The 23066-nt window shown below is 46.1% G+C and overlaps 1 protein-coding gene across 6 annotated transcripts in view; it reads right to left on the bottom strand.

Moving 5' to 3' along the window:
• Nucleotides 1-6246: 6246 nt before the first annotated feature.
• Nucleotides 6247-23066, bottom strand: part of DNAH1 (dynein axonemal heavy chain 1) — an 813109-nt gene continuing 796289 nt past the window's right edge. For all 6 annotated transcript variants that reach the window (XM_033926650.1, XM_033926656.1, XM_033926654.1 and 3 more), the window contains one exon: nt 6247-7685. In XM_033926650.1, coding sequence (XP_033782541.1) covers nt 7564-7685 — 122 coding nt within the window. In that variant the 3' untranslated portion in view covers nt 6247-7563. The remainder of the gene's footprint in view (nt 7686-23066) is intronic.

The raw sequence follows: 23066 nt of genomic DNA, 5'->3' as shown, positions 1-23066 counted from the left end.
GACAATGCCATGGCGGTGGCCTATGTTAATAGTCAGGGGTGCACCAAGAGCACTCTGGCACATAGCAGGAGTAGGGAATGTTCAAACGGACTTCCTCAGTCGTCACGTGCTAGATCCGCGTCCATCTGTTCCATCTTGAGATCTTAATCTGGTCTTGTCTGTGCTGGTGCGCCTGCCTTTTGAGCCTTCGGATGCCTGCTCGTTGAAGGACCTTACTCTTAAGGCAGTCTTCCTCTTGTAGGTCTCTCTTCCTGGAGTTTTCTAGGGAACGAGTCATATTGCGTCATGTTCCTTCCTTTCTGCTAAAGGTAGTTTCTCCTTTTCCTGTCAATCAGGCAGTGGTCCTCCCGGTGTTGGGTAGTCGGGAGGGATCTTCAAAGCAGAAACAGTTGCGCAAGTTGGATGTTGGTCGGGCCATTTGCTCTTATGTGCAGAGAACTCGGGAGATCAGGAAATCAGATCATCTTTTAGTGGGTCCTCGTAAGGGGGATGGCATTTCCAAGACTACCATTGCGCGCTGGATCAAGGAGACTATTGCTTCTGCATACCTTCTTCAGAAGAAGCCTGTTCTGACTTTTCTCAAGGCTCATTCCACTCGGGGGTCAGGCAGCTTCTTGGGCTGAACAAACAAACCGAACAAACTTGAAGGGCTGAAGTTAGGACCCAAAATGGTGAACTGGGTTAGAAACTGGCTGTCGGACAGACGCCAGAGGGTAGTGGTTAATGGAAGTTGTTCGGAGGAAGGAAAGGTGAGCAGCGGAGACCCTCGGGGTTTGGTGCTGGGACCGATCCTATTCAATATGTTTGCGAATGACATTGCTGAAGGGTTAGAAGAAAAAGCGTGCTTTTTTGTAGATGATACCAAGATTTGTAACAGACACCGAAGAGAGAGTGGGAAAATATGAAAAAGGATCTGCAAAAGATAGAGGAATGGTCTAATGTCTGGCAACTAAAATTCAATGTAAAGAAATGCAGAGTAATGCATTTGGGGGATTAATAATGGAAGGAACCGTATATTCTGGGAGGGGGAGAAGCTGATATGCACGGACGGGGAAAGGGACCTTGGGGTGATAGCGTCCGAAGATCTAAAGGCGAAAAAACAGTATGAGAAGGCGGTGGCTGCTGCCAGAAGGATGCTGGGCTGTATAAAGAGAGGTGTATAAAGAGAGAAGGAAGAAGGTGTTGATGCCCCTGTACAGGTAATTGTTGAGGCCCCACTTGGAGTATTGTGTTCAGTTTTGGAGATCGTACCTGGCGAAGGACGTAAGAATTCTTGAAGCGGTCCAGAGGAGGGCGACGAAAGTGATAGGAGGTTTGCGTCAAAAGATGTATGAGGAGAGACTGGAAACCCTGAATATGTATACCCTAGAGGAAAGGAGGGACAGGAGAGATATGATTCAGACGTTCAAATACTTGAAGGGTATTAACGTAGAACAAAATCTTTTCCAGAGAAAGGAAAATGGTAAAACCAGAGGACATAATTTGAAGCTGAGGGGTGGTAGATTCAAGAGCAATGTTAGGAAATTCTGATTTACGGAGAGGGTGGTGGATGCCTGGAATGGGCTCCTGAGAGAGGTGGTTGAGAGTAAAACTGTGACTGAGTTCAAAGAAGCGTGGTATGAACACAGAGGATCTAGAATCGGAAAATAATATTAAATATTTAACTAAGGCCAGTACTGGGCAGACTTGCACGGTCTGTGTCTGTGTCTGTATATGGCCATTTGGGGGAGGATGGGCTGGGGAAGGCTTCAGCGGCTGGGAGGGTGTAGATGGGCTAGAGTAGGTTTTGACAGATTTCGGCAGTTGGAACCCAAGCACAATACCGGGTAGAGCTTTGGATTCTTGCCCAGAAATAGCTAAGAAGAAAAAATTTAAATTGAATCAGGTTGGGCAGACTGGATGGACCATTTGGGTCTTTATCTGCCGTCAAGTACTATGTTGCTATGTGTCTTCGCTGGTGCCTCCAGTGGATATTTGTAAGGCTGCTGTTTGGTCTTCCTTGCATTCTTTTGTCAGGCACTACCGTGTGGATGTGTCAGGATGCGGTGTTTGGTGAGCGTGTTCTGGTGTCGGCCCTTCGGGGGTCCCACCCATTTTAAAGGGACTGCTTTGGTACGTCCCACTTGTAAGATTAATCTATGCTGGTCTGGAGAGTTGCTAAAGAAGGAGAAATTACGTTCTTACCTGCTTATTTTCTTTTTTAGCCTCTCTAGGCCGGTGTAGCACCCCACCCTATCTCCCTAGGCCTCATCAAAGGCAAGGCAAATGATGGGATGTATCAATAGAAGCTTCGTCAGCCGTAAACCTGAAGTCATAATGCCACTCTATAGAACCATGGTGAGACCCCATCTGGAATACTGTGTGCAATTCTGGAGGCCACATTACCGGAAAGATGTGCTTCGAGCTGAGTCGGTCCAGAGGATGGCCACTAGGATGGTCTCGGGGCTCAAGGGTCTCTCATACGAAGAAAGACTGGGCAAACTGCAGCTCTATACCCTAGAGGAGCGCAGGGAAAGGGGTGACATGATTGAGACATTTAAGTACGTCACGGGTCGTGTCGAGGTGGAAAACGATATATTCTTTCCCAAGGGACCCTCGGTCACAAGGGGGCACCCGCTCAAACTCAGTGGAGGGAAATTTAGTGGTGACACCAGGAAGTATTTCTTCACAGAAAGGGTGGTAGATCACTGGAACAGACTTCCGGTGCAGGTGATCAAGGCCACCAGCGTGCTCGACTTTAAGAATAAATGGGACATCCACGTGGGATCCCTACGAGGGTCGAGTTAAGGAACTAGGTCATTAGCATTCAGACTTAATGGGGTGGGTCAATAGAGTGGGCAGACTTGATGGGCTGTGGCCCTTTTCTGCCGTCATCTTTCTATGTTTCTATGTTCTATCTGTTGTCGTGTTGTTCTTGTGTGAAGATTTTGCTTTTTCTGCAGGTTCTAGTATTTTTTTAGGGCCGGGGAGATCAATAAACAGCAGCTGTGGCTCGGCTGGCATAGCTGGCGAGCTGTGGGGACCTTTGACGTTTGCATTTGCTCCTTTGCATTTTCCAACAGCATTCAGGTTTTTTTATTAGTTGTTACTCCTTTTCGGAGTCCTGTTTTTCTTTTTGTAAGTCTTAGTTCTGCTTGGCTATTTGGCAGACTGACGGACTAAGGGGGAGTTACCTATTATGTATAGTTCCAAAGTTTTGTCTCAGTTTCCACCTGCTGGTCATGATGAGATATATACCCATCTGTAAGACCTATAGCTATACTGGTCTGGAGAAGCTAAAAGAAAGAAAAAGTTAGCAGGTAAGAACCTAATTTCTCCTTACTTTGAATGAGCGGGAGATAAGATGCACATTTACATTTTGGAATCCTTAATTATAACATGTGAAATTATTGTTGATATTAAAAAAACTACACTTTATATGTTACTCAATGGAAGATTTAGCATACATTAATCCAAACTATGGTAGAATTTAATTGCTAATGTATTGGATTTTGTGTGTGGACGTCAGAAATTGTATTAAATCTGATCATGTTATGGTCCCTTTTACCAAGTGGCTTCAAAACCATTACCTCCTATACCAAATCTTGGCTCCACTAAGAACTAGGTCTAGAATTGTTTCTCTTCTTGTTGGTTCCTGAACTAGCTAGCTGCTCCATAGAGCAGTGTTTTTCAACCTTTTTTGGGCAAAGGCACACTTGTTTCATGAAAAAAATCACGAGGCACACCACCATTAGAAAATGTTAAAAAATTTAACTCTGTGCCTATATATAAAGTAATTCTCTTGAATAGGAATCAAATAAACACAAAGAAAGTATTTTATAATTAGTTTATTATGAAATATTAAGTAAACAGAATAGTGAAAAAATTATAAAATACTTTATTCAGTGCGAAACCTGGGCCTGTTTGGCTGAACACAAAGCTGATATTCTGGCTGGAATTGAAGAAAGACACACACGTAGCTCTTCGTCAACAGCTCTCAGTCTCTCTCTGTATTTGGTTTTTATAGCATACAAAAATAGACAAATATACCCTCCATCCTTTTTATTAAACCACAATAGCAGTTGTTAGCGCAGGGAGCTGCGCTGAATGCCCAGCGCTGCTCTTGACGCTCATAGGCTCCCTGCGCTAAAAACCACTATTGCGGTTTAGTAAAAGGTGACCATATTGTAAAATATAGACAGCAGATATAAATTCAGAACTGTGCATAGTAAGTGAAGGGAAGTTTTCATCTCTGGGAATTTACCCAGTTAACTATTAAGTTATTTGGGCAAATTCCTTTGAAAACTGTGGTAATACTGCCTCCACTTTGCTAAATTTAAAATAAAATCATTTTTCCTACCTTGTCTGGTGATTTCCGGTTGCACTTTCTTCTTCTGACTGTGCATCCAATCTTTCTTCCCTTCTATCAGCCTGTATGCTTTCTCTCCTCCACACCTCATTCCCTCCCCCAACTTTTTCTTCCTCTCTCCCTGACCTTTCTTTCTTTTTTTCTGTTTCTCTTCTTTCCTTCTGTTTCCCTGCCTGCCCCCTTTCTTTCTTTCTCCCTGCCGTTCCCCAAGCCACTGCCACTGCCATCGGGGAACAGGACCCACCAATGGATAACAGGCCCCAAAGCCGACGCCGACGCATGCTCTCCCTGACGTCAATTCTGCAATAGGAGAGGAAGTTCCGCCCAGCCAGGCAGCGATTGGCTGGCCCGAACTTCCTCTCCGACTGCAGAATTGACGTCGGGGAGAAAAAGACTTCTCGGCTCGATAGATTAGATCGCCAAGACAAAGTGAGTCCTGGGTGATCGACTCACTTTGCCTTGGCGAGCTACTGGCGCCCCTGCCTCGGGCCCCCTGTCAGCTCCGGGCCCCTGAATGCAGGACTGGTAGTACTGCCCTGATGGCGGCTCTGCGGCACACCAGGCAACATCTCGCGGCACACTAGTGCGGTTGAAAAACACTGCCATAGAGCAGTCCTTAATTTCACCAAGCAAATTTATCTCCCTTGCATGCCTGATGTTACATTTACCCAGTCAATATCAAATTAATTGAAATCACCCATTCTTATTGTGTTACCCAGTTGGTTAGCCTCCCTAATTTCTGATAAGATTTCTGCATTTATCTGTTCATCCTGCTCAGGTAGATGGTAGCACATACACTATCACTGTCCTTTTCCAGTTTACACATGGAATTTCTAGCCATTGGGATTCCAAGATGTGTTTTGTGTCCTGTAGATTTTTTTAATCGATTCAATTCAAAGCCCTCTTTAATGTATAATGCTACTTTCACCAATTTCATCCATCCTCTCGTGCCCACTTACATTGTTTTGAATATTGACTGGCTAATTTCTCAATCTGGTATATCTGTATCTATATCTTATCTATATACCGTATTTTTCGGACCATAAGACACACCCACCTATAGAGGAGGAAAAACCAAGAAAAAAAAAACTTGGTTCAGAATTTTTTTTTCTTCTTGGGTTTTTCCTCCTCTATACGTAGGTGCGTCTGGTGCTGGAAAGCCTGCAGCCGGCCAAAGCCACCCGCAGCAGACCAAAGCTGACCGCTGCCAATCACAGAGCGGCACGACCAGGCAGGAAGCGCAAAGGCCACGCTCCTGCGTTGTGCATCGCTCTTACAAGACACAGGTGGGAGCCATCCAGGAGACTGTGCTGGACCACTGCCACTAAAAAAGGTGCGCAGTGTATTCGGTCCATAAGACTTTTTGGGGGTGGAAAAAGTGCATCTTATGGTCCAAAAAATACGGTAATCTCCTTAGGGTTATGAGTACTAACCACTGGAAAGATTTTTAAGAAATGCTTAATGATATTACATTATGTTCCAATCTCTCTGTGCTTTTAACAGGGTCCAAATGGTCATGGTGCACATTTTGAAATGTTAAGTTTTATTGATTGGATGAAGGTGTAGTTTTGAAAGGTGGTTCACCTGTTTTTTAACCTCTAAGGTCTTTTTCTTCCTACACAATTATCATTTATTGAGTTGAAGAGCTGAATGTAAGATACACAGTGCTAATGATTCTATGTGATTTTTTTTATTCACAGTAGGCTTATTATTGTATTTCATATTGGTAATTCCCAACTACTTCAAATTATTGCATTTAATCACTGTGGGAAGGCAGAAATGATGATCTTCTAAGAAATTTTCCTTATAGAAAAGTATGCTCATCTTTAACATAGTCAGTACATTGTGCTACAAGGAGGCTTCTGCTCTCTGTCATTTTATGAAATAAGACTAGAATGTATAGTAAATATATTTATTACTATCTGAATACAATGTGTGGTCCTGCTGGAGTAGAGCAGAGACCAGTGACAATCATTGACTTGAACAGAACCAAATGCAACAAACACTACGTACAGAATTTTCCTATAAACATTAACTTCAGCCATCTTTACATCTTTCAACTTTTTCCAAATGATTGGATCTCAGATGTATTACAAAATGATGGCATTAACAATTAATGGTCCTTATTTAAAAGCATATCAAAAGATGCTAAATGCCTGCGGTAGGAATTTAAGTTTTGGATTGAAAAGTTTCCTAAATTTAGGCCTCTAAATTTTAGATATCTAAGTGAAGCATGTCTGCTGTCGTTAGCAATCTAAATTTAGATAACCAGCAGCTAGAGCTTAAATTCCTTATGCTAGGCAGATACTTCTGACTTTTGAACGTTAGCACCTTAGTCATTTGTAAAGGCTTTGATGTTTGTGAAATGTATAAAAACAATTCTCACTCAAGTCTGCAGTATCTACTCTTGGAGATCAGGAAGAGCGGTGGCAAACATTTGGCACTATTACAGCTGCATGTGGCATGCAGGAACTCTAACTATAATCAGTTGGCATAAAGTTGTCACCAATATATCACGAAGGCTTAACTGTAGATTCACAGAGCTGATGTACTTTTTGTAGTTAATCCTGATGAGATGGCGCAATCATGCTTAACATAGAAGAGATTAGATGAGATGACCTCCACTGTCTATGTAAACATTATGCAGTTTAACATGAGGCAATGTGCATCACGGCATGATAGATCCTGTACATCTGTAATTTTAAAGCACTGATATTTAATGTGACGTTCAGCTTTAAAAATAAAAAGCTGGGCATGAACCAGCTCATATGGGGCAATTCTATAACTGAGTGCTTTCATTTAGGCACCCCGAGGGCACATGCTAGAAGTCTATTGTGGGTGCCTAAGTTCTGAATACTAATGTAACTTGGTTTAAGCAAACAGTCGGTGGAAGTGCGTGCGCCAAAGGTGGCAGCAATGCTCCGTCCACGTTCCACGCATGTGTACGCTCTCTTGCAAATATTTGGTATGAAAAATAGGTGCACATTTACAGTATAGGGCTTAAGCAGAATATTCATGTGTGCATGCTAGAATTATAATGTACATGTAAATGTTAGCACTTGCTCCCTAAATGAGAATCACTTAACTGAAGCCAAGAGGTAATAATGGCTAGAGTGGAGGCAGAACTCTCGCAGGGAACTGGAGAGTTGAGGCAAGAGGTACAAAATCATTGGGAGTTGGAGCAGTCATGGAACAGGAAGATGAACTCTCAGCCATTAATAGTCCAAGGCACAGATCAGTGCCACACCACGTTTGATCCAGTGTTTCTGTGGTTGTGTGCTGGGAATTTCAACTGCAATCACATAGTTGGTAGAATGTCCAGTGGTTGATAGGGTACCTAAAAGAAACATACAAATGTAAAAACAAAAAATATCATAGTTTTCATTCTTTCAAAAATCTCAGCATTAGGTCGTCGTCCCTCATTCTCACAATATGACAACAAATGAGCCGTAAGACTCTAATTTGAATTTAGGCTTCTTTAGGTTAACATTTATAAGAAGTATGCAATAAATGTATTATCCCAGGACAAGCAGGCAGGTATTCTCACTAGTGGGTGATGTCATCCGACAGAGCCCCGATACGGACGTCTCACAAGCATGTCTTGCTTGAAGAAACTTAGAAGTTTCGAGATGCCCGCACCGCGCATGCGCCAGTGCCTTCCCGCCCGATGGACCGGGCGTGTCTCCTCAGTTCTTTTCTTTGCGCGGAGCTGAGAAGTTTTACTTCAATTCTGCGCTGACTGAATTCCCGTTTTTTGCCTTCTAAATTCCGCGATTTTGGGTTTCTTTTACTCTTTTCGTGTAATTTCTTTCTTTTCTTCAAAAAAAAAAAAAAAATTTTTTTTCTTCAGTCGACTCGGCCGGGTCGGCTACGTGGCTCAGGCCCAGCTCCTTCGATCTAGCGGCGGAGCTTTTTCGGCCTATGTCCCGGCCAATCACCGGTTTTTAAAAAGCGTAGCAAGCGCCAGCGCGCGATTTCGCTGACGGACCCGCATCAACGCTGCCTGCAGTGTCTTGGTACAGAACATTTCCCGAAATCGTGCTGGCCTTGTTCCACTCTAACAGTGCGGGCGTTTAAGCGGCGCTGTTTGTTGTGGGAGTCGATGTTCAGGATGGAAGCTGCTAAAGAACCTTCGGCTTCGACTTCATCGGCCGCTTCGCCTGTCCATGCGAAGCCAGCGACTACTCCTGCTACTCCGGGCCTTCTGAAACCGGCTTCGGCCCCGAGTTTGGCGCCGGTGTCTGTCCCCGTCTCCTCGGCTCAGGTACCGCCTTCCACTATTCCACCTGTGGTCATTAAGGTGCCGAAACCTTCCAAGCAGAAGCACTCGACCACGAAAGACCGTGCCGGAGGACCCCCTTTCGGTGAGGATCCCTCCATATCGGCTTCGCTGCGGTCCCTGCTGGAAGATCAGTTTGTCGAGCTCATGCAGACTATGGGGCCCAGGTTAATCGCCTCCATCCAGGGTGACTTCCCGGTCCCGATCCCAGGGGGCGGACCGCCCCCTCCCCCTCCTCATCGTTGATCGATCTCGTTGCTTGACGAGGAGGAGCGGCGAAGGGCGGCCGGTCCCTCGAGGCGGGCTTCCTTTAGCAACATGCCTCCTTTAGAGCCCATTATGCCTCCGCGCCAACACGGTGCTGTTCCCCCGATTGATAATCGAAGTCCTGGGCATAGTAAATCGCAGGAAGAGTTCTTCCGCACTTCATACCAGGCCTGGGCTGCATCGCGTGAGGCGGCCTCCATCCTGCCCCTTCAATCTACCGCTTCCAGTCCCATTCATTCGCTGGAAGCTTCGGGGGACCATGCGAAGTATCGACATTCTCGCTCTCCCTCCAGGCACCGGGAGGGGCATCGATCCAGACACTCATCTGGGCAGTCCTCACGCCATTCTGAGGTTTCGCCGCAGAAGAAGCTGCCACGTCTGGGGTACTCCTCCTCGGATTTATCTCACCCGGAGGGGCCGGAGTACGAGGAACCATCTACCTCTTATTCTCCTTGTCGCTCCCAAGTCTCTCTGGATCCTGAGGCTTCCACTTCGTCCAGTCCATCTCGGAGGCCGGTACTGGCGGACCAGTTGTCTTTTTCTTCCTTCTTTCGGCAAATGGCTGATGACTTGGATGTGACTTTGGACACTGGGTCGGTATTCTAAGGAGTATCTCGACACCATGCACTTGCCTAATCCTCCTGCGGAGTCTCTTCAGCTTCCTCTCCATAAATTGCTGGATCAAACATTTATGCGATGTTTTGAGACGCCGTACTCCATTCCTGCGGTCCCGAGCAAATTAGATGCAAGATACCGCATTGTTCATCACAAGGGGTTTGAGGGCGCTCAACTCTCTCACCAATCCCTGCTGGTCGAGTCCTCTCTCAAGCGTTCTCATCCCTCCCAGGTCTATGCCTCTGTACCACCGGGACGAGAGGGAAGGACGATGGATAAGTTCGGTAGGAGAATCTACCAGAATTCTATGATGGCTTCTCGAGTGCTCAATTATAATTTCTTTTTTTCTTCATATTTGGAGTTCTTGCCGGTGCTCCTTAAGTTTACTCCCTACATTGATTCCCAGGCTCGATTCGAGTTTGAGGAAGTGGTAGCCTCCCTTTCCCAGCTACATCCGGACAACCCCCCAAGGAATTGCCCTCCCAACCGGACACAGCTACCCCTACTCCTCTCCGAAGCTCGAGACCTGCTTCGCCTGAGAACAGTGGAGGAGGTTCCCCCCGACCAACGGGGGAAGGGCTTCTACTCCTGTTACTTCCTGGTACCGAAAAAAACGGGAGACCTACGCCCAATACTAGACTTGAGACGCCTCAACAAATTTCTGGTACGGGAAAAATTTTGGATGCTTTCCCTACCGACCCTCTACCCCCTGATCGACGAGGGCGACTGGCTCTGCTCCCTCGATCTGAAGGAGGCGTACACGCATGTCCCCTCACCGTTTTCAGGTAGGGGACTGGCACCTACAATACCGTGTCCTCCCCTTCGGCCTAGCATCGTCACCCCGGGTCTTCACCAAGTGCCTCGTGGTAGTCGCAGCAAGCTTACGCTCCCAGGGCCTCCAGGTATTCCCCTACCTGGACGACTGGCTGATCAAAGCCCCGTCCAGGGAAGCGGTTATCTCAGTGACCCAACAGACTATTACCTACCTACAAAGTCTGGGGTTCGAGATAAACTTCCCCAAATCCCAACTACGCCCCTCCCAGTCCCTGCAGTTCATCGGGGCCACGCTGGACACGGTTCGCCTCCGTTCCTTCCTCCCCCCTCCGCGTCTAGAGGCGTTAGTAAGTCTGAGTCGAAGGTTTTCCCTGCTGACCTCGGTATCAGCTCGGCAGATGATGACTCTTCTGGGCCACATGGCCTCCACCGTCCACGTCACACCCTTCGCCCGCCTCCATCTGAGAATTCCTCAATGGACCTTGGCCTCTCAATGGCGTCAAGACCGGGACCCGATCGACCGCCCCGTGACAGTGACGCCTTCTTTGCAACGATTGCTCCGCTGGTGGGCCGACTCTTCAAATCTTTCCAAAGGTTTGCTCTCCCTCACCCCACCTCACAGCAAGATACTCACCACGGACTCGTCGGAGTACGCTTGGGGAGCCCATCTAGACGGCCTACGCACTCAAGGGATGTGGTCAGCAGAAGACCGTCGCTGCCACATCAACGTGCTGGAGCTTCGGGCCATCTATCTCGCAGCTGTAGCTTTTCAACATCTGCTCCACGACCGAGTGGTTCTCATCCGAACCGACAACCAAGTAGCAATGTACTACGTAAACAAGCAAGGGGGAACAGGGTCTTGGTCCCTTTGCCGGGAAGCCCTGCGCCTCTGGAAATGGGCAATCTCAAACAACACCTTCCTTCGAGCGGTGTACATACAAGGAGAACAAAACTGTCTGGCGGACAGACTCAGCCGCCTCCTCCAGCCATACGAGTGGTCACTGTACTCTCAGATCCTACGACAGGTGTTCGAAAAGTGGGGGACGCCTCAAATAGATCTATTCGCATCCCCCCACAACCACAAGCTGCCTCTCTTCTGCTCCCGGATGTACTCCCCGGACCGGCTCGAGGCCGACGCCTTCCTCCTCGACTGGGAGGGAAGGTTCCTGTACGCGTTCCCGCCGTTTCCTCTGATACTGCGGACGCTTGTCCACCTGAAAACAGTACAAGCCACCCTGATCCTGATTGCCCCTCGCTGGCCACGCCAGCCGTGGTTTTCCCTTCTACTTCAACTCAGTGTCAGAGATCCACTGCCTCTGCCTCTGTTTCCCTCTCTACTATCACAGGGTCAGGGTTCGCTGTTACATCCCAATCTTCAATCTCTTCATCTGAATGCTTGGTTTCTCTCCCCCTGACTGCTCTCCCCGTGTCTCAATCAGTCAAGGAGATATTGGAGGCCTCTAGAAAGACCTCGACGAGAACCTGCTACTCCCAAAAGTGGACCAGATTCTCAACCTGGTGCTCTTCCCACAGCCAGGACCCGGTGTCGGTCCCCGTCCTCTGGTCCTTGACTATGTTTGGGCATTTCCTGCGCGGATGAGCTGAGGCTGATTTTTACCTCAGGCATTTGCAGCCATTTCGGTTTGCCTGCAACGGCCGTGTGGAGCGCATATTATCAGCTGTTCACTGAGGTGTTCCTGCCAGGTTGCTGTGGCAGTTCACTTTTCTAGGTGTACTCAATGTCGGGACGCCGGATCGGGAGCTCTAGGGAGGCAACGGTCACAGAGTCTTATCTGCCGGCAGTCTGTTTTCAGCGGCGGATGTACCTTTGTGCCTTGACCAAGCCGCATAGTTTTCTTGTCACTTAGGTGGTTTTCTTCCTCGGTGGGGAGTTGCTTACTCTGTTTACACCCTCCCTGTATTTTTCTATCGGGGATGTAAGTTTGTGTTTTGATTTTTATTCTTCTTCAATGTTTTGGAAGCAAGGGTTTTATTTTTCCTTTCTCCTGTGGAGGTCAGGTGCCGTTTTAGAGTGTGTGTGTGCGCACGCACAAGTGGCTGGGGATATTTTTGTTGTATGCCTGACATATTCATATGCATATTCTGCCCTTTTACTGATGCGCTCAGCTTCTTTTCGGTTGTTGGACTGTGTGAACCTGCGGCTGACTTTGATGGCCAGGGGCCTGCTATAAGGCTGGTCTAATGTGAAGACTATTACCTGGTCCGGCCTTGGTCAGGCCGCTTTCTTTCAGCTGTGTTGTATGCAGCTTGGAATGATGGCAGCAAGTGGCCGGTTGTCCTGGCGTGGGGTACTTTAACCGGGGCACAATTTGGTTTATAAATCAAAGTTCTGGCTGCTGAACTAGAGAGAGAGATGATCAGCTGGCAGGGCTTTGTTTATAAATTTTTATCAATGCAACTAATATACTACTTTATCCTAGAGCAAAAATATAAATTTTTTTTTCTACCTTTGTTGTCTGGTTTCTGCTTTCCTCATCTTCTCATTCGATTCCTTCTATCCACTGTCTATCTTCTTTCTGCATCTTCCATTTGCTCTGTTACTGTGCCTTTCCCTTCACCCCTCCCCCCAATTGGTCTGACACCCATCTTCTTCCCTCTGCTCCCCCCATAGTCTGGCAGCTCTGTCTTCTTCCCTTCCAGCGTCTTCTCCCCCCCCTCTCTGTTCCCCATTTCCCTTCAGCGTCCGTTCCTCTCCACCACCACCCTAACCCTTCAGCATCTGTTCCTTTCTACCACCCTTCAGCACCCCTCGCGCGGACCGACCATATCCCTCTCTCTTACCTTCTCGTTACACCCTCGCGCTGTCCAACCACCTCCCTCCTTCTTACCTTCGCGTTACGATTTAATTTGCGCAAGCCGCTGGAGCCTGCTAGCTCGGTCCCCATCCCATCCCCACAAACCATCTCGCTTCTGTGTTCCTATTTTCCCCATTTCTAATATCTCCCCTATGTATCTAGCATTGCCCCCTCTTTGTCTCTGTCCCTATGCCCCCATGCACATAATTTCCCCTCTGTTTCTGTTACTTTCCTGTGTCTAGATTTCTCCTTTCTTCTTCTTCTACACCAATGTGTCTCTTCTCTGCAACCCCATCTAGCTTATTTCCCTGTTTCTCTCCCTCTCCCCCCCCCCCCCCCCCACACTTCCAGCATCTGGCTCACCTGCCTGTCCTCTTCTTTCTTTCCTGCTGTGGGTTTCTTTCTCTCCCTCTTCATCCCTTCGGCCCAGCATCTCTTTCCCTTTCACTCCCTCCTTCCTAGTGTGAGCCGGGAACACCCACGATCCAGCAGCCCCCTCCCGCCTGATCGCAGCATTCCACCATCTCCCTCCTCCACCTCACCTTAGGTGCTGATTTTTTAAAATTCTTCTCCCAGCCGCACACGCACGGCTGCTTGAATTGTTGAATCTTCTCCTTTGACGCAACCGGAAACAGGAAGTCGCATCAGAGAAGATTCAACAACTCGAGCAGCCGCACGCGTGGCTTATTCAAAGCTTGCGGCTGGGAGAAGAAGAATTAAAGTCAGCAGCTTGGGGATGCTGGACCGTGCGATCTGTGATTGTTTCACTGCGGATACAAGACCATTCACCGCTCCACGGGGCGGTGAATAGCCTTGTCCCCGTCCCCGCAGCGACCACTATTTTTTCTCTCACCGTTTCGGCGGGTTACCTGCGGCTAGCAACCATCGTGCCATTCTCTACTAGCAAGTCTGATTCTGTCTACACTATGGGTTAAGTCTTCCCTTTGGTCTTAGTAGATTGAGGCACTGTTTTGGGGCTCTAATATTTAATGTTTTCTTTCAGACACGTAGTCCTCGGGGACTTTGGTGGATCCCTTTGCCCACAATTACCCCGAGCACGCAGGGCTTCTGCAGCTGCGCCCACTTAGATTCTATTTTAAACTAGGTAAGCGAGCATTTACTATCTCTAGCTCTAGCTCTAGCTCTCGGCGCCTTGACGTATACTCTCACCTTTAGTCTTCTACACACGGTTGAGGGTGTCTGTCATTTCCATCTGGGTTTCTACTTTACGATTTCCAGGGCTATTTTCCTTAGAGTCTTGGGGTGCAGAACTGGCTGTCATTGAGTGCTGGTTTCACATTCTCTATTTTCAGCTTAGCACCCTTTCTCTGGCGACATGATATTTGTATTATGGTATACTGCAACAGTTGCTGTTATTTTCTCCTCTCTTACGATGACATTTTCATATCACGGAGTCACACCGCTTGTGCTAAGCGGTCAGGTTTCCCGGCCTTTCTGTTAGGTTTCTTCGTTAACTTTTCACGTCCACAGCTGGAGGCTGGTATATTTCTGCGCCATCCTTATAGGGTAGTCTGACTAGGCTCTAGAACCCATTAGTCTATATAGGAGCAGTATATGTCTCGATTACATGATACCCTGTCTATTTCAACTTCTTTTGCCATGCGCCACTAGGCTTTGGGGTGTTCTGTCTCCGTACTCATTCATTGCAAACTTTGTTACCTCCTGTCTTTTGAAAGTTTTCTAGACCCGTCTCTCGCATCGACACAGGCCTCTGTCTTTCTTTGATTCTGACTAGCAGAATGTTCAAGCGTGTTAGTTAGGCAGTTTTCACCTCTTCTGTCCTTATCTAGGTATCAGCTTTCTATTCAACCCTTGGGTATTGTGGTTTGGTTGTGACTAGATTCCTTTTTCCTGCGCTTGCAGTTGTTTCTTTCTGGAAGATTATTTCTCTGTCTGGAGCTCGAGCGGCTGCAATTTCTGGTCGGTTTGTCTACTAGCCAGTTCTTCAGCAGCCACTTGAGGACATGAAGTACAACTGGGGTTTAGGCCACTGTCTGGGAAACACTTTCCAGTTGCTCCTTTTCCTATATGTCAAGTCTCGCGTGCCAATCTAGGTACGGTGCCTCATTTATCCATTTTCGGGAACAAAGGGGATTCTCTTGACGTATCATGTGTACATTTTTACGGAATGACTGCTGTGCAGGCAGGCACAGGGATATATGTAAGATTTTGCTGGGCTGCGTCTTAAGATTTTGCTTGTCCAGTCACGGTGCGGGCTCGCACTCCCTAGGAAGGGTCGGACGGGGAGGCAGCCGCTCTGGATGTTACTAGCTATTTGGTTTCGATCTATCTATCTTGGAGATCTTCCTGTCATGCTCTGCTTGTCCGGATTGCCATCTTTTTCCCCCAAATACTCTGTGTGTTGTTCCCTGTTTTAAAATTTATCCATCGCACTGAATATAGGTTAATGCGTTTCGCTCAAGTTTTTTCTTCAAATTGGAAACTTGAACTCGTTGGCCACCCTAGTGGTAACCAGAATAATACACTCTTTGAGTTACGTGATCGCTCTTTGGTGAGAGAACACTCAGGTGGTCTGGTGTCGCAGTTGGGTAAAACTACATTCTCTTTCTCAATCCAGGAGAAGTCACTACCGACACAGTCACTTTGGACATCATAAGCGGGGCTGTCACGAGAAAAATGGGACTGGCCTGAACGGGAGCGTCCGGTAGCAGAAGGGGGAAACACTGAATTGTAGGGACTTGAGCAAACGAGATGGCAGATGAAGTTCAACGTTGAGAAATGTAAAGTATTGCATCTGGGAAGCAGAAACCCGAGGTACAACTATACGACGGGAGGGCTGTTAGTGAACGAGAGTACCCGAGAAAGGGACTCGGGGGTAACGGTGGACATGACAATGAAGCCGACGGCGCAGTGCGCAGAGGCCGCTAAGAGAGCAAATAGAATGCTAGGTATAATCAAGAAGGGTATTACAACCAGGACGAAAGAAGTTATCCTGCCGCTGTATCGGGCGATGGTGGCGCCCGTATCTGGAATACTGCGTCCAATATTGGTCGCCGTACCTTAAGAAGGATATGGCGTTACTTGAGAGGGTTCAGAGGAGAGCGACACGTCTGATAAAAGGGATGGAAAACCTTTCATACGCTGAGAGATTGGAGAAACTGGGTCTCTTTTCCCTGGAGAAGAGAAGGAGACTTAGAGGGGATATGATAGAGACATGGGAAGAAAAGGGTACATCAAGGAAGATAAACAAATCGCAGACAAACTAAATTCCTTCTTTGCGTCTGTCTTTACGAAGGAGGACACCTCAACAATACCTGAAGTGGAGAAACTGTTTACAGGAGAAATAAAGGACAGCCTCACCACAGTTGAAGTGAACTTAGATCAGATATACTACCAGATCGACAAACTTAAAAGTGACAAATCCCCTGGACCGGATGAAATTCACCCGAGAGTCTTGAAGGAATTGAAGGTCGAAATCGGAGAGTTACTGCAAAAACTTGCAAACCTGTCAATCAGAACTGGTCAGATACCAGACGACTGGAGGAAAGCGAACGTCACGCCAATTTTCAAAAAAGGATCGAGAGGAGAACCGGGCAACTATAGACCTGTGAGTCTTACATCTGTCCCCGGCAAGATGATTGAATCACTGATCAAGGATAGCATAGTTCAGCACTTGGACACACATGACTTGATGAAACCCAGTCAACATGGATTCAGGAAAGGGAAATCGTGTTTGACGAATTTACTCCAATTCTTTGAGACCGTGAACGAGCAAATTGATAGTGGAAAGCCGGTGGACATAATATACTTGGACTTCCAGAAAGCATTTGACAAAGTTCCACACAAAAGACTTCTTAGGAAACTACAAAGCCATGGCATAGAGGGAGATATACAAAGATGGATAGGCAAATGGCTGGAAAACAGGAAGCAGAGAGTGGGCATAAATGGGAAGTTCTCCGACTGGGAGAAAGTGACTAGTGGTGTACCCCAAGGCTCGGTACTTGGGCCGATCCTTTTTAATATTTATATCAATGACCTGGAAAACGGAACATCCAGTGAGATCATCAAGTTTGCAGACGACACAAAACTCTGCCGGGCAATCAGATCGCAGGAGGACAGTGAGGAACTCCAGAGCGACTTGTGTCGGTTAGAAAAATGGGCGGAGAAATGGCAGATGAAGTTCAACGTGGAGAAATGCAAGGTAATGCATTTAGGCAGTAAAAATAAGGAATACGAGTACAGAATGTCAGGTGCAACTCTGGGAAAAAGTGAACAAGAAAGGGATCTGGGTGTACTGATAGATAGGACCCTGAAGCCATCGGCACAATGCGCGGCAGCGGCAAATAAGGCAAATAGAATGTTGGGCATGATAAAGAAAGGAATCTCGAGTAGATCGGAGAAAGTTATAATGCCGCTTTATAGGGCAATGGTCAGACCCCACTTGGAATACTGCGTCCAACATTGGTCTCCCTACTTAAAGAAGGATATAAAACTGCTGGAGAGGGTGCAGAGACGAGCAACTAAACTAGTGAAGGGTATGGAGAAACTGGAATATGAGGATCGACTTAAAACACTGGGATTGTTCTCCCTTGAGAAAAGGAGACTGCGTGGGGATATGATCGAAACCTTCAAAATACTGAAAGGAATCGACAAAATAGAGCAGAAAAAACTATTTACATTGTCCAATTTGACACGGACAAGAGGACATGAAATGAAGCTAAGGGGGGGCAAGTTCAGGACTAATATCAGGAAGTTCTGCTTCACACAGAGAGTGGTTGACATCTGGAATACTCTCCCAGGGGAGATTATTGCGGAATCGACAGTCCTAGGCTTCAAAAGCAAACTAGATGCATATCTCCTTGAGAGAGGCATATAAAGATATGGTTGGCTATAAAATAAGCCAGGTGTATACCTAGCAGGGCCTCCGCGTGTGCGGATCGCCGGACTTGATGGACTGAAGGTCTGATCCGGAGATGGCGCTTCTTATGTTCTTATGATTCTTCAAACTTTCAAAAAAATATAAGAACAAGAGGGCATTCGGAAAAACTGGAAGGGGACAGATTCAAAACAAATGCTAGGAAGTTCTTCTTTACCCATCGTGCGGTGGATACCTGGAATGCGATTCCAGAGGACGTAATAGGGCATAGTACGGTATTGGGGTTTAAGAAAGGATTGGACAATTTCCTGCTGGAAAGGGGGATAGAAGGGTATAAATAGAGGATCACTGCACAGGTCCTGGACCTGTTGGGGTCGCCGCGTGAGCGGGCTGCTGGGCACAATGGACCTCAGGTCTGACCCGGCAGAGGCATTGCTTACGTTCTTAGTTCTGTTCCCGCTTACCCATTATTTTAAATTGTATGTCTAAATATAATATGTTTATATTTTTATCAATTTTGTTCCTAGCTTAGTAAAACTAAATAAGCGATTCATCTAACTAAAATAAAACTTGAAACGTATTTCTTCTGCAGCGGTTGGGCTGCGTTTATTCTTTCCACACCTTCCCGGCGGGCTCATCTTTCTCTCTTCATTTTATGGATTTCTGGTCCGCGAGTCTGGATGAGTCTCCTTACCACTTTGTCGCCTCATTTTCTCTGAGCTTTGGGTCGGTTTCCTTAGGTACCAGCATACCTGTTACTATTCCACTGTTTTATATAGCCCATACTTTGGTGAGGGCGGTAATTACAGACCTTCTCGGTATATCTAGTTTGTCTCACACGATAGACTCTTCTGTTGGGCGGGGTTTTTCCATCTGCATATCGTCTTCATTTCTGTGCAGTTTTTGCAGCATAGCCGATGCGGATGGATTATATTTCTACCCTCTCATTTCGGATACGGTCTAGCTACTCGGAACTGAAATTTGTTTCTCTCCAGTAGTATTCACATTTCAGTTGATTTGATTCCTCTATGTCCCTCCAGCTTTCTTTGTGATTTCTGAAGTCTAGTTTGGCACCCTTCAGCGGGCCTCATCTGCTAGAGAGTGGAGGCTGGCTTCAACCGTGCCTCTTCTGTAGCGTTCTATGTGTAGGTGTAGGTGTCATTTCCTCTCTTAGGTGAGGATTTCTTCTTAACATTTGTTCAGCAATTTGCCTCTTTTCAGAGTACTAGTTTGAGATGGCTCTTCTTTAGGTTGTGAACCTTGCAAGGGGAAGGGGGTCTGTTATATTGTTGTGCTTTTTCCTGAATGTCATGGCTTTCCAACAGGCTAGGACAGCGGTTCCCAACCCTGTCCTGGAGGACCACCAGGCCACTAGGGTTTTCAGGCTAGCCCTAATGAATATGCACGGAGCAGATTTGCATGCCTGTCACTTCCATTATATGCAAATCTCTCTCGTGCATATTCATTAGGGCTACCTGAAAACCCGATTGGCCCGGTGGTCCTCCAGGACAGGGTTGGGATTCAATCCTCAGTCGTTTTTTTAAGCATAATTAAGAGTTGAGAATCGTCAGTAGATTTTATATATCTATAGCGTCACGACAGTCTGGTGCTCTGCACTCATTCTATTCGTGGCGGGGCACGGCAGCTGTGGTTTCTACAGCCTAGCGCTCTCAGGTACTGTTTGCGCCTGCTCGCATGTATTCTGAGATTAGCCTCGGTAATGTAAAATCTCCTTGACCAAATACCGCATAGCATGAATTAGAAGTGAAAGTTTTCACAATATCTTGGTTGTTCTCTAGGTATCCAGTGGTAGTCTGGGTGCGGGTCTTCTTATTTCCCTCCTAGTTTCTGAATTCATCTGCCGTTGATGACGAGGAAGGGAAAAATTATGTTCTTACTTGTTAATTTTCTTTCCTTTAGGCACAGCAGATGAATCCAGAGCCCCACCCTGTTTTTCAGCAGTTGGAGTAGCTCTTGCACGTGGTTTGGGAATGTTTTTTACGCCGGAGTTGCATTTTCGGTCATTTGAGTATTGTTTTTTTGTGTTTCATGCGTGTGGGAAAGGAGCTTCTTAAGTTTGAGTTTATTTTTGGATGCTCTGAGATGAACTATACTGGTTGGCCAGGAGGCTGTGCATCCAATAAGGCTGAGGACAACTCAGTTCTCTCTATGTCCACCTGTTGGTTGATGAACGTAATCCCACTAGTCTCTGGCTTCATCTGCTGTGACTAAAGGAAAGAAAATTAACAAGTAAGAACATAATTTTTCCTGATAGCAAATGACACCGATGGCATCCGTTAACATCAATGACCTGAAAAACCATTCTGTAACCGTGTGTTTTGGCTTCTTCACATTGCATTCATTGAGGGGGGGGAGGGGGGGGTCCAATTTCATTAATATACCATGTTTTAACAAAGTTCTAATCTCAACACCAGTGTTACAGCCATGCCGGGCTTCCAAGCACACTAAGATTATCTTCGCTGAATGACAGTGGTTAAAACCAAACTACACCAGTCTGCATTTTAAAACTTTTACTCAGATTTCTTACAAGTAGTTCTCAAATCTATTTTTTATGCCGATTGTATAAATGACTTCCATTTTTGCCTATCACATCAGGTTTTTACACAAAATAAGAAGTTAAGTTTTCACGATTTTAATTACCGTAAGCACAAATGTATTCAAACACCTAATTCACACGAGGTCAATTTTTATTACAAACACATTAAAAAAAATATTGTAAAGAACTGCCCTAATTTATTTCTCGACTACCCTGTATCAAAACAAAAAGCAAACAGCGTTCCATTAATTTTCAAACTTTCTCTTCTTTGACTTCCTTGAAGATCTCGACTGTCCCTCTTCAACATCCAACAGTAGTCGGCCATCATAGTTTCATTCCATCTCCCCCGGTACCTCCTCTCCATCTCTTTAATATCTCGGTGAAAACGTTCATCTTGCTCTTTACTATAATGTCCTAGATTTTCCGGAAAGTAGTCGATACGGGAATGTAGAAAGTGAACTTTCGCACTCATGTTACAACCCAATTTTTGAAATTTTCCAACATTATTTCAACAATGGCCCTATAATTCGGATCTTTGTTATGCCCTAGAAAGTTTTCAGTAACAGATCGGAAGGCGGTCTATGCGTCTTTTTCTCTCTTTCATTGTTTTATCAAAATCTTCATCAGTTTCTTTATTTGAGGACCAATAAAAATTCCAACTTTCAATCTTATGCGATGAAGGGAAATTTCCTGTGGTAGAGCCCTTACAAACTGCTTCATTAAGTCCAATTTGATGTTTAGTGGTGGAAGAAGGGCATTTTTTTTTTGGGGGGGGGGGGAGAGGGAGGTCTAGAAGCTGTTCATGCAGGATGTTTTTAGTTCCAGGCACAAAATTTTACCGCTCTTGCAAAACTCTCATACTCCAATATCTTTGCTTTGCCCAACTGTTCCATTCACATAGAAAACAAGGCAATTTTGTGAGCCCAGCTTGTTGTCCTAAAAGTATTCCTATAACTTTGGAAGTCACCGCAGATAAGCCATTTGTGTTCCTCATACTGGATATAATGTCTCTTTCATTTGAACCAAATACACCATTTGAACCAAAAAAACCAAATACACATTCCCATTATGCAGTAACATGCCTTTGAGGCTTCTCTTTGATGAGTCTATGAAAAGTCTCCACCGAGTAGGATCACGTTTTGTACCATAGAAGTGCATTAACTTGTTTGTTATTGCAGTAAACCAAGGAATCGTTCAGTGAGAATAAAGGAACTAGTTCTTTCTCTCTGCGTCTGTACCGTGAGTCATGTGTTCCCGGTTCCAGAAGATTCTTACTTTTAAGCTGAGAGCCAAGTAGTTCTGTAGATTCAAATCACGCACTAGATCATTAAGTGCACTCTGAGAGAACCGTCGTGGAGTAAAGTCGTATTCAGGCCGGTAGACATCATCGGTATCGTCTTTGGCGATGGCATCAAATTCACTTACAACATCATCTTCTGTCAGGTTCTCTAAAACAGCCGAAGGAAGAGGAGCACGCGGGTTTTCTCCATCCGGAACCGGCTGAAGGAATGCGTGGATACACAATGGTTCTTATTTTTGGAATTGCACCCCTGAACATTAACTAAACAGAAGTAACAGTCATTAAGGTGGTCTTTAGGCTCCCTCCACACACTAGGAATTGTAAATGGCACGCACGTTTTCTTTCCTTTTGTCCACAATCTTAACCTCTCAACACAATAGCGGCAAACTTTCTTTGGTGCGCCATGCCAGTCACCAAGTTTCAAAGTCTGTTATATCTGTTCTTTGCTGAAGCACTGTATAATTTCCACAAATGTAACAGAAAAACATTTGAATTGTTCACACACTTGCGTGTAGACCAAGGGCGCCCAAAAGGTCGATCGCGTCGCCTTTGCGTTCTACCCGCTTCCCGACGCAGAAGCGCCGAGCCGACCGGCCAATCGCTGCCTGGCTGGCTCGGAACTTCCTCTTCAAAGTCAGAATTGACGTCGGGAAGCGGGGGAGAGCTTTGTGGGAGGGGAGGGGAGGGGAGGGAGAGACCATTCGGGTCTTTATCTGCCGTCATATGACCTACTATGTTACTATGAGATAAACAACACTTCCGAGACCACACAATAACAACCAGCAGCAACAGTTGTGCCAGCCTAAAGGCTTACAGGTCTGTATTGAGAAATTTCCCTCCAACTGTACGTGATAGAAGAAAACTAAGAACAGTTCTAGAATCGGCATAAAAATGTGAGATAATATCACATATTGGTTTTCTAGTCATCCCAAATCACGCAGACCAGTTTCATCAATAAGCCCAGGGAGGCGGATAACGGTCTCACTAAGTTTGGCAGCTATGTGGATTATTACAGATCTTGGTAAACAACATATGCCTGGCCTTGGGGCACACCAGGTTTTCAAGATTTGCATGAGAACCAGCGTGTGTAGTTTTCTATCTAACAATGCTGTGTGTCAGACTGCTAAAGTATAAGTTATTAAGTGAAGTATATGTACGAATGGAGCTTATGATGTTTTTCACATACACTCAGAATTGTGTCGTTATAGCCGAACTATGTATGGAATTTGTGAAAAGAGTGCTTATAAATGTG

This window comes from Geotrypetes seraphini, chromosome 17 (assembly GCF_902459505.1).
Source record: "Geotrypetes seraphini chromosome 17, aGeoSer1.1, whole genome shotgun sequence".
NCBI classification, from domain to species: Eukaryota; Metazoa; Chordata; class Amphibia; order Gymnophiona; family Dermophiidae; genus Geotrypetes; species Geotrypetes seraphini.
This window is presented reverse-complemented; position numbering and strand designations above follow the sequence as displayed.